This window comes from Salvelinus fontinalis, chromosome 10, assembly GCF_029448725.1.
Source record: "Salvelinus fontinalis isolate EN_2023a chromosome 10, ASM2944872v1, whole genome shotgun sequence".
NCBI classification, from domain to species: Eukaryota; Metazoa; Chordata; class Actinopteri; order Salmoniformes; family Salmonidae; genus Salvelinus; species Salvelinus fontinalis.
In genome coordinates, this window is record NC_074674.1 from 34,672,439 (window position 1) to 34,682,686 (window position 10,248).

Sequence of the window (10,248 nt, forward strand, 5' to 3'; positions counted from 1 at the left end):
CCAATGGTTTTCCATAAAAATCCCATAGAAAGGAAAGACATGAACTACATTACAAATTCATGCTGGGAAAAAAAATGATAATTAGTGGCAAGCTTCCTCTTAACATATTATTTAACTTCTTAGAGAAACAGATACTATATAATTATTACCTCTAAAAACACCACTTTACATCTGAATACCAGGTCTGGGATAGAGACAAAGAGGTTGTGTTCTGTGCACCCAAGTGCCAAAAGCAATATTTTGATATGATACCTGTCTCCCCACTTGTCGTATGTAAAGCTAGCTTTCTACACAAGATAGGACTGGTCTGGAGTCAGTTGAGAGCAATGTGATTAATGTACCCACAGGCAGGCAGGCCTGATCCCAGCTAGCACACACTGACGAGCATAATTAAAAGGCTTCAACTGTAACTCTGCTCTAGCCTGTGGCCATGGCAGAGAGAGAAGTGAGGGGTTTGTATGGGTTGTGACGCAAGCTTTGCACAATGAAAGAACCAACTGTGTGAGTGTTGAGGGGCATGAATTCACATGTGCTCCCTCGCTCTCTCACACACACACACACATTATATCATAGACACACAGGCGTACTCCCACGTCCTGTACATTACTCAGAAACACACACGCAGTTGAACACATAGGCGCACACACAGTTACGCTTCACGCTCACACACACCCCACTGGACAAAAACTGGTTGAATCAACGTTGTTTCCAAGTCATTTCAACATCAACAACAAAAAATGCGGAAAACTGATTGGGTTTGCGAAAAGTAATCCAAGTAATCCCAAAATTTCTCCAAGACCAAAATCCACTTTTTAAAAACTCACAGCTTTCATAGTTTCCACTCAATGCTTTTTTTGGGCAGACATAAATAAGGCAGACATAAATAAGGCAGACATAAATAAGACAGACACATCTAAATGATTGGTTCTGTATACCATGGTTCTTTTTTCACACAACTTTTAATCCATATCCAATGTCATGGTGAAATGTTTTGTTGATTTCACATTTCATTTAGGTTAGTTGACATTTTAACCAAATGCAATCAAAAATAGATGTTGAACTGATGTCTGTACCCAGTGGGACCTTACAGTACTGCTTAACCTGTCACAGACAGAAAATCCATCACGCAGAATGCAATATTAAAATCAAATCTATAAAATCACTACTGCATGTGAAGGCAATGTAAATAGAGGGACTATAGGACTGGAGGGTACTGAGCTGACCTAGCACAACACTGACTGAGAGTGGAAACTGTCCAGTGTGTGTACCACTGGAAATAGTACCTCTACATATTAGAGTAATGGAGATAGTTGGCAGGGGCTGTGGATGGTGAGCAGTACTCCAAGCATGCTGTGCCTCTATTATTAACCATCATTAGACAGGCAATCTGACAAATAACGAGGATGACAGCACAGCAAAGCCATTTCAAATCCCATTTTATTTTTACCTAGTCCACAAAACCCATTTTTGAAGCAGTATTTAGTTGTCAGTTATGGGGCGCCACAGACTTGCTAATAAACAGGGAGAAAGTGGAGAGTGACTTGCAGACGACGCGCACGTTAAAGTGATTACCCATGAGCGGGCTGATAAGCGACTTCACCGTCCGCCCCCGGAGTATTATGCCTTCACCGGGAATATAGCTTGAAGAGTTTGGAAGCTTGAAGAGTTTGGGAGCTTGAAGAGTTTGGAAGCTTGAAGAGTTTCCGACAATCACCATAATTTATAACAGACATTTCCATTAATACTTTCCCCACATGTCCATAAGATTTATATTATTGTTGCAAGTCTCCCAGGATCCTCTCTGCTCCTGTTGCTGCCAGGGGAGTAGCTGCCTATCAGCGCTCTCCTCTCTATGCCTCTAACATAAATAAATAAAACATTAATGAGGACTCACTTTCTCTCATCCCCCCTCCTCCTGCCTCCTTCTCGCCCCCTCGCCTTTCTCTATCACCCTCCTTTCTCTTTCACTCCCTACCTCCCTTTTTCCCCTCCTGCCTGCCCTCTCGCTCGTATTAAACTGTCCTGCATCTTCCCACACAGGCAGAAAGGCAGGCAGCAGCAGCTGCAGGTCACCCGTCTGTCACCAGGTTATCATCAGGAGAGAGAAAACAGCTGACTACACTCTCACGCCTGCAGTAGCCTATTGATGATAACAGCTATACTATTCTCAATAGCCTGTCCATGAAATGTCATCTCCATGTAGTCTTTGACAGATATGGTAAAACAGTGGGTTCACTAAAGTGCCAGGTTAGGACATCACTACACCATGTGCATGTGGTGAACGGATATTGAGTACGTAGGTCTTCATCCCATTTTGAAGGGGTGCCAAGTCTCTCTGCCTGCTCCTCCCACGTCTATGATGGAACGGGCCCTAAAAGGTCCCCCAGGGCAATCAATATGGCCAGTTATATTGACCAGGAGAGGTCATCACTCAAAGGTCACAAAGTTAATAATCTCAATATTCAACAAGTAACCTCCCAGCTCTGAACTTGTTGATACTGCAGCCCTTGCTACTGCCAGGCTCAACATTGCAGACAAGACTGCCATCTTGTGGATGAATTAGGGCTCTGGCTCTTCATCACTGACAGTGATGTGAAATGGGGTTCAATTATATGCAGAGTGGGATTGTATGTCACCAAAGATAGTCCTATATTTGCTTCTTAAAAAGGGTTGAGATTTTATAAGAAGGCCTGCTCACAAACTTTTAAGGGGTATAGGTCTCTTACCTGAGAGTTGCCCTGCCTATGTGGAAACCACAGGCGGCCAGTGGCACCTTAATTTGGGGAGGACGGGCTCATACTAATGGCTGGAACTGAATCCATGTGTTTGATACCATTCCATTTACTCCATTCCAGACATTATTATGAGCCGTCCTCCCCTCAGCAGCCTCCTGTGATGGAAACATATCTGTCACACATCCTCTACATCCCTTCAGTGCCACAAACACAAGAACATAAAAAGGTAAAAAACAAACCTTGTTCAATAGAGACATGATATGACACATAAGCCAATTTCATTGGAATGTATTTTTTAATTCATGTTGTAATATTTAAAAAAAATATATCTAATACAATTATGTAGAAAACTATGATAATTTGCATGATTTTTTAAACATTTTGTCTTATATAGGAATGAAGTTGCCAATTATGGATATGGCAGTGTATTAGGAGGTGGTCTATCCCTCCAGGTCTGACATCAGAAATGGGTCTTCTTCTTTCAGGGCCCGGGATGTTGGGATGCTGCAGGACCTGCAAGAACAGAGAAGGTATATCAATTCATGCAGATAAATTAAGTGGAGATAATTTGTGCTCTCCTATGTGCCAGCTGCTGCGATTAAGATGATTGAGTGAGATCTATTCATGTTTAATTGAACACTATTTGAATTCATATCTTATATGTGTGCAATTGTCAGTTGATTATTTAGTTTGAAATCATTTTTGATGATTGTGTATTTTATATTGCCCATCATTACCTGTAGGGAAATTGACTGATCCAGCAACAGTGTTACCAGTCAGTATGGGAGAAAAGACAAAGCCCCCATTCTGAGCTGAGATTGTGATGGGTTGGACAGCAGAAGATCCCCTCCCTGCACCTGCTTCCCCAACTTGGCCTGGACCTCCTGCTAGAGCTAGAGCGAGAGCGAGAGCGAGAGCGAGAGCGAGAGCGAGAGAGAGAGAGAGAGAGAGAGAGAGAGAGAGAGAGAGAGAGGAAATAGACAATAACAGTTAACTGCATTTCTCCTTCATAATGGTTTACATTGTTCTGCCAAAACAGAGCATAAGTGCAGTCTGAGAATCAGATCAAATGGATAAGCCCTTCCTATCATAATGTACAGCTTTGAACCTGTTTTAAGACAGGGAATACATATATTTTCAAACCTGATGTATTACCTGTGTACTTATCATTTAACTCCATGGCAAGATTTATTTGTTTAATCTCCTTCAGAATCGCCAGTGTGATCTTCACAGCATCCTTTGCCGTGTAAGTTTCCACCATTTTATCCACAGTGTCCTCCCTGTCAGCAAACTCCAACCCGGCCTTTGGGATAGAGCAGAAGCCCTCCAACACATCACCACTTATCAGGTGCCACTGAAATGTCTTTAGATCAGATTTGCCCAGCTTCTTCAGAGTTTCCAGCAGCAGACCCGATTCCGAACGAGGCGCCATTGTAGGTCAATCACTAGACACAGAATATTAGAATAGGTGAGAAAAACATGTGTAATTGTTCCTGTATTCCAGACAGTGTGGGATAAATAGTACTATTGTAACTACTCGGTGTTACACACACTGTGGACCTTTGTAAAGGAGGGTTACGGTTAAGGGCTGATGTTAGGATTAGGGTTACTCTTGTAAGTACATTGTAACTTATTGCGGGAAAGGAAATGATCAGTGAATACAGATGGGGATACAGCATTTACAGTTTGAGCCACTTATCATGCAGAAAAAAAATCTGATTTGCTCTATAGAAAACATTCATTTATCATGAGAAATATTATATTTCCACCCAACCTTTTCGTGAGATTATGATAACAACCATATGATTTCCCTATCTAAAACAAATCAATCAATGTAAATTATACATAATATACTAATTTACCTTAAAAAAAAGGGTGGGGTGGAAATGGCATCTGGGTAAAAAAAACTCATGAAAATGTGTTTTTATTGCAAATATCTTGAACAACAACCATTGTTAAACATGTAATCAATATAAGACAAAGTAAGATTCCAAATGTAGCCAATGGGCAAAGCTCAAGGAAGTAGGCCAGTGTTTTTGAGAGATGGGCCCAGGTAGCAGAGGGGTCATGCCACATAGAAGAGCTCAGTGAGCAAAGTGAAACTGTATAATTTGTGGTATATCCAACATAGGTGTGGAGGGTCACCTGTTTGTGAGAATCACCAAAGTGAACTGCCTGGATATTACTGGTGTATTTACACAGATTGTTCTCTGCAAAGTCAATATGCACTATGATCTCCTCTTTCTGCAGATTCTCTTTTAATTCTCTCAGTTTGGAGTATTGGTTTCAAATGTTGTACACGTTTCCCCAACTTCTCTTTCAATCCTTTGGAGAAGTCCTCCAATAGAATCTGCAGTGTGACACACACCTTTTCTTTTACTGTCAAATGTACAGTGAACTTCTCCATGTTTCCCTCTTTATTTTTCCTCTCTCGCCTCAGGTTTTTTTCCACTCAAACCATCATGTCTGCTCACCAGCATCAAAGTCAGATATTTAAGCTATTTTGTTTGGCGAAGGAAACTCCTCTGTACATGCACTCTTTCTTCAGGGCCTCACAGCACAACGACTCAACAAGGTTCTCATAGCACCTGCAGCCGATCACTTTGTGATGCTGTAGTTTGTCCGCCATGAACTGGAGGTTGGCGTGGGTTTTGCAGAGACGTGTCCCTATCCTGGACTGTTGGCTTGACAACCCAAAAAGGACATCTTTTACAGAATTAAAAGTAGGACATTTTAATCTCTGAATATTCCCTCTTAAAAATCTGATAAAGATTCTGAATTGTGCCATTCAAGAAGCTCTTCTGTTTTTTTGTTTGTGTGTTATTTTTCCCTGTTGTTGCTCTACTGTTGACATCACGTTCATAGAATCTAGTGATTTTCTCTTCTGTGGCAGTGCTAATTCTGTTACACTGCTTTTTCCTGTGGAGTATTGAAGACTTGTTGGCCTGTTTTCATTTGCCCTCATTGCTTTTACCTGAAAATCCAAATACTCTGTTTGCGGCTTTGACCAGGCCACACTTTCTCAGGATTTTGCCTCTGAGCGTTTTTGAAGCCGCTTGTTTGTCCTTGGCACTGAGCATTTTTTGATACTTTTGCTTTAACTCTGCAATGATGGCATTTTGAAAGAATTAAATCCTTGTCACGTTCTTCGGAGTTCCTTTCATTTGCTGTTTTGTCTTTGGGGAATCTTGTCTCTCTATTTTCTTCATCAGTTGATCATACCTTTTTTTGTATTTCTCAGCTTTCCATAAAGTTTTATCAAGTTTGACATTTGTCATGCAAAGATCTCTGTATGTTTTTGAGCGACCTCTTCCAAACTTCTCATTCCCGTTGCAGATGATGAGAAAGGGGTATCAACGCTTGCATCTGGGGCAGGTAAGTTAGAGGCAGGTATGTTAGCCTCATGTTCTGGCTGCAAGTCATCTGGTGGCTGAGGTGGTGTGTTGCCTGATAGGTAGGTCTCCATTGCAAAGGTTCTCTTTAAAGTCTGTCTTCTATTCTGTTGGTTGCATTTCCATTGTCTTCTCTTGTTTCTTTGTTCTGGCTTTGTAAGCTCAGAGATAGATTTCACTTCTCCCTTTTCTTTTTCTTCTAGTATCTCTCCCTGTCTTTTTGCAGATGTTCCTGGTATCGTATAGGATCATTTTTAAATGTTGTTTCTATGTCTGTGACCTCTGTGCTGCTTATGTGACATCTTCTAAAAACAAAGAAAAATACTACTTAAGTTTTCAACTTGTGCACACCTTGGAGCATTTTATAAACAAATTTAAAACATGATTAAATAAGTGTCACGCCCTGATCATAGAGAGCCTGTATATTCTCTATTTTGGTTAGGTCGGGGTGTGACTAGGGTGGGTAATCTAGGTTGTTTTATTTCTATGTTGACCTGGTATGGTTCCCAATCAGAGGCAGCTGTTTAGCGTTGTCTCTGATTGGGGATCATATTTAGGCAGCAATTTCCCCACTGTTTTTTTGTGGGATCTTGTTTGTGTGGTTGCCTGTGAGCACTCCAGAACGTCACGTTTTGTTTGTTCTTTATTGTTTTTGTGCGTTTCATTGAATAAACATGTGGAATCCATATCGCGCTGCGCTTTGGTCGGAGTATGCTTACGACGACGATCGTGACAATAAGCCTAAAGTTTAAAAAAGTTAGAACTAATAATATCATGGATTTTTGTCATTTCCACCACGTTCTGTCATTTCCAACACAGTTAATTTTGTGATGAAAATGACTGTGATGGAAATTATGTTTTATTAATTATGTTTAGCATATAGTTTACACTAAAAACATAAAATATATGCATTTATTTTCTATTCTACCACAAATTAAAAAATTATAGCCTGTTTGGAAATGACTGACAATAAAAATATTCTCTACACAAGCAATATTTACCTAGATTTTACTTCAGCTTCTGCACATCACATCTGGAACAACTGTCTGCTGCAGCCATGTGCTTCAGTGTCACAATATGTTTCCATGGTAACTAAATAACATTCTCTTGAAAAAAGGATATTAATGAGGAATGTACCATCCTCCTTCCTTACCTCTTCAATGAATATCTCATAGGCCTCTACATTATGGAGAAGGTATGTGTATGAAAACCAGTATCAAAACTGTTATTTTCATTCACCACAAAAACCAAGTTATGAATACTGTTGTGTGCATATTTTGTTAATCATCTGTATAACTAATATTTTTTGGATTCACAGACTTCACCCTCCCTACACCTCTGATGAATAAAACAGGAAACCTGTTAGATCACCATGCACTGCAAAATCATTTTGGCTATGGATACAGAGAACATCAACACATTAACATCAACACGCCAGAGGATATACCCATTGGACTTGGGGCTCTGCTTGGAGTTTACATCATAGTTAAATTTTTTATTCTGCTTTGCCACTAAAATCATAATAAACACTGAGAACTAAAATATTGTGTTATTGTTGTTATTGTTATGTGTCTCGCCTGCTCCCGCTCTCTCCCCCACTCCTGCCACCATCATTATGCACACCTGCTTACCTCGTCACGCACATCAGCAAATTATTGGACTCACCTGGACTCATTCACCTGTTTTATTACCTCCCCTATATTTGCCAGTTCCCCAGCTCTGTTCCCCGCTGCTGCGTTAACTGTTGTATGTCCTTATGTTACCCGGTGCTGACGCCGTTCCTGTCCTGTTCTACGTCCGTTCCAAATTAAATGTTGACTCCCCGTACCTGCTTCTCATCTTCAGCGTCAGTCCTCACAGTTGTGTATTATTATTATTATATAAGGACATAGGACATAGAAGGGCCCGTAGTTGCAGAATCACCCAAATATACATGTAAGGTAGCCTGCAATCCAGGTCTGTTTATGCTTAGGTTCCACTCCTTGTACTCCGTGTCATACGCCAAAGATGAGGCATTACAAGGAATGGCAAGCAGTGAAATGATAGCCCAAACAGACTGATACCCAGGCTACATGTAAGGCAGGTATCTTACAACGACAGTTGAAGAGAAAATTATTCGAATAGAGGGGCATATTGTAGGTGCTTTTTATTTCAAATTACGAACTGATTACTAATCATTGCGCATGGCTTACGCGCAGGAAAAAGCCATCCAACTCCTTCACTCAAGACTTTTGCGTGATTATAGACTATCCATAACGAATTCATATCGCACTCTAAGCAACACCGAACAAACATTTTAAAAAATATCTCAAACATTCGTTTACGTCCTCTCTCAGAATGTGTAGACAACCTTTATCTGTCTGAAATGGTAACTTAGTCTTCCCATCAAAAGTTACAAACTTGTCTATATCATACAAAAGACTATTTTCACTTTCGCTTTATGATGCTTATCACGTATAGACAACAGGCACGTGCAAATAAGAGCTCTGCTTACCTTCCGAAGTGGGCTTTTGGGTCCCCAAAAATGTTTTAAATATATAAAATTAATTGTTGTTCGGGACCCACTGTGTGCCGTAAATCGTTGTGACGTCGTCAAATTCGCCACCCCGTCCGTTAGTTGCCTCTGCCCCGTCCGTTAGTTGCCTCTGCTAATTTGCGCTGTAGGCTACAGACCTCCGGCGCATCCTGTTGCGCCCCTTTTTATAAACAAATGAAATAAAATATAATGTATAATAGTCTGTTTACATACAAGAAGTACACAAATAGACAATGATAACATATGCTAGGGGGTACAACAAATTACAGATTATACAAATACCTTAAAAGAAACACACATATTCATTGCTTTAACACCTTTCTTATTAGAATAATTTACATTTACATTTACATTTAAGTCATTTAGCAGACGCTCTTATCCAGAGCGACTTACAATAATGTTGAATGTTCTTAATGTACTGCTAGAATTCCTTATACGGAAGTGTTTTTTTATTAGTGAATTTACATTTATGAATATGACATTTTTCCATCAGCACAATTAGATTTATGAGGTAAAATAGTTTTTCTTTATCGTTATTATGGTTAAGGAAACAGAGCTACACATTCTCCCAAGTCATCAAGAATATGAACAATTATAAAACTGTGAATATCTTTCCATAATTGTTTTACATGTAGACAATGCCAAAATAAATGCACCTGTTGCGCCTTTTTCCTCTGTGCACCCGATTAGACTGCGTCATCAGCCGAGTGTGTGTAGCTACCTATATATACTGAACAAAAAAAAATATGCGGACATGCAACATTTTCAAATATTTTACTGAGTTACAGTTCATATAAGGAAATCAGTCAATTGAAATAAATAAATTAGGTCCTAAATTCAGGGGTCCACCCACTGGTGAGCCAGGCCCAGCTAATCAGAATGTGTTTTTCTCCCACAAAAAGTGCTTTATTACAGACACCATACCCCCCCCCCCCCCTCCTTCTGACGATACCGCGAGTGAAGAAGCAGGATGTGGAGGTCCTGAGCTGGCTGGTTACACGTGGCCTGTGGTTTTGAGGCCGGTTGGATGTCCTGCTAAATTCTCTAAAACGGGTGGATGATCTGCTAAATTCTCTAAAACGTCGTTGGAGGCAGCTCGTGGTAGAAAAATGAACATTCAATTATCTGGCAACAGCTCTGGTGGACATTCCTGCAGCCAGCATGCCAATTGCATGCTCCCTCAGAACTTGAGACATCTGAAGCATTGTGTTGTGTGACAAAACTGCACATTGTAAAGAGGCATTTTATTGTCCCCAGCATAATCAATCAATCAATGAAATGTATTTATAATGTATTTTCCGATGTCAATCGTATGTTTAGGAGGCACTGTAACTAGCTTGCTAACCAATTGTGATGATGAGTGACTGAGTGTGTTGTTACAGAAATCCGGTACAGAAGCATTTGGTATTGTAACGAGACTGTACAGCCACCGAAACTCACACGTACAGGTAGTTTGTGAAAGAGATTCTTCTGTACTTTTGTATGCTTTTTATCCAGTAGGCTTAAAAGTAGATCTCACGGGCCAAAAGTAGTCCCAGAAAAGTGAGTACTACACCAGTCACATATGTGCAAATATGTGCACCAC

General features: G+C 40.3%; 1 protein-coding gene across 1 annotated transcript; it reads right to left on the reverse strand.

Annotated features, from left to right (window-relative positions):
* Nucleotides 1-3,011: 3,011 nt before the first annotated feature.
* LOC129864072 (caspase b-like) lies at nucleotides 3,012-8,798 on the reverse strand. Its single transcript, XM_055936657.1, has 4 exons — nucleotides 8,622-8,798; nucleotides 3,891-4,180; nucleotides 3,473-3,628; nucleotides 3,012-3,248 (listed from the first exon to the last, which is right to left on the reverse strand). Exons 2-4 carry the CDS (start codon nucleotides 4,165-4,167, stop codon nucleotides 3,217-3,219), a joined length of 465 nt encoding a protein of 154 aa, XP_055792632.1. The 5' UTR covers nucleotides 4,168-4,180; nucleotides 8,622-8,798; the 3' UTR covers nucleotides 3,012-3,216.
* Nucleotides 8,799-10,248: the final 1,450 nt, after the last annotated feature.

Excerpts from the sequence above, each read along its gene's own strand:
- LOC129864072 (XM_055936657.1), bottom strand. The coding sequence starts at position 4,167 with ATGGCGCCTCGTTCGGAATCGGGTCTGCTGCTGGAAACTCTGAAGAAG. Across the intron at positions 3,629-3,890 it reads GTTAAATGATAAGTACACAG|CTCTAGCAGGAGGTCCAGGC; the intron begins GTAATACATCAG and ends CTCTCGCTCTAG. Across the intron at positions 3,249-3,472 it reads ATCAGTCAATTTCCCTACAG|GTCCTGCAGCATCCCAACAT; the intron begins GTAATGATGGGC and ends CTGTTCTTGCAG.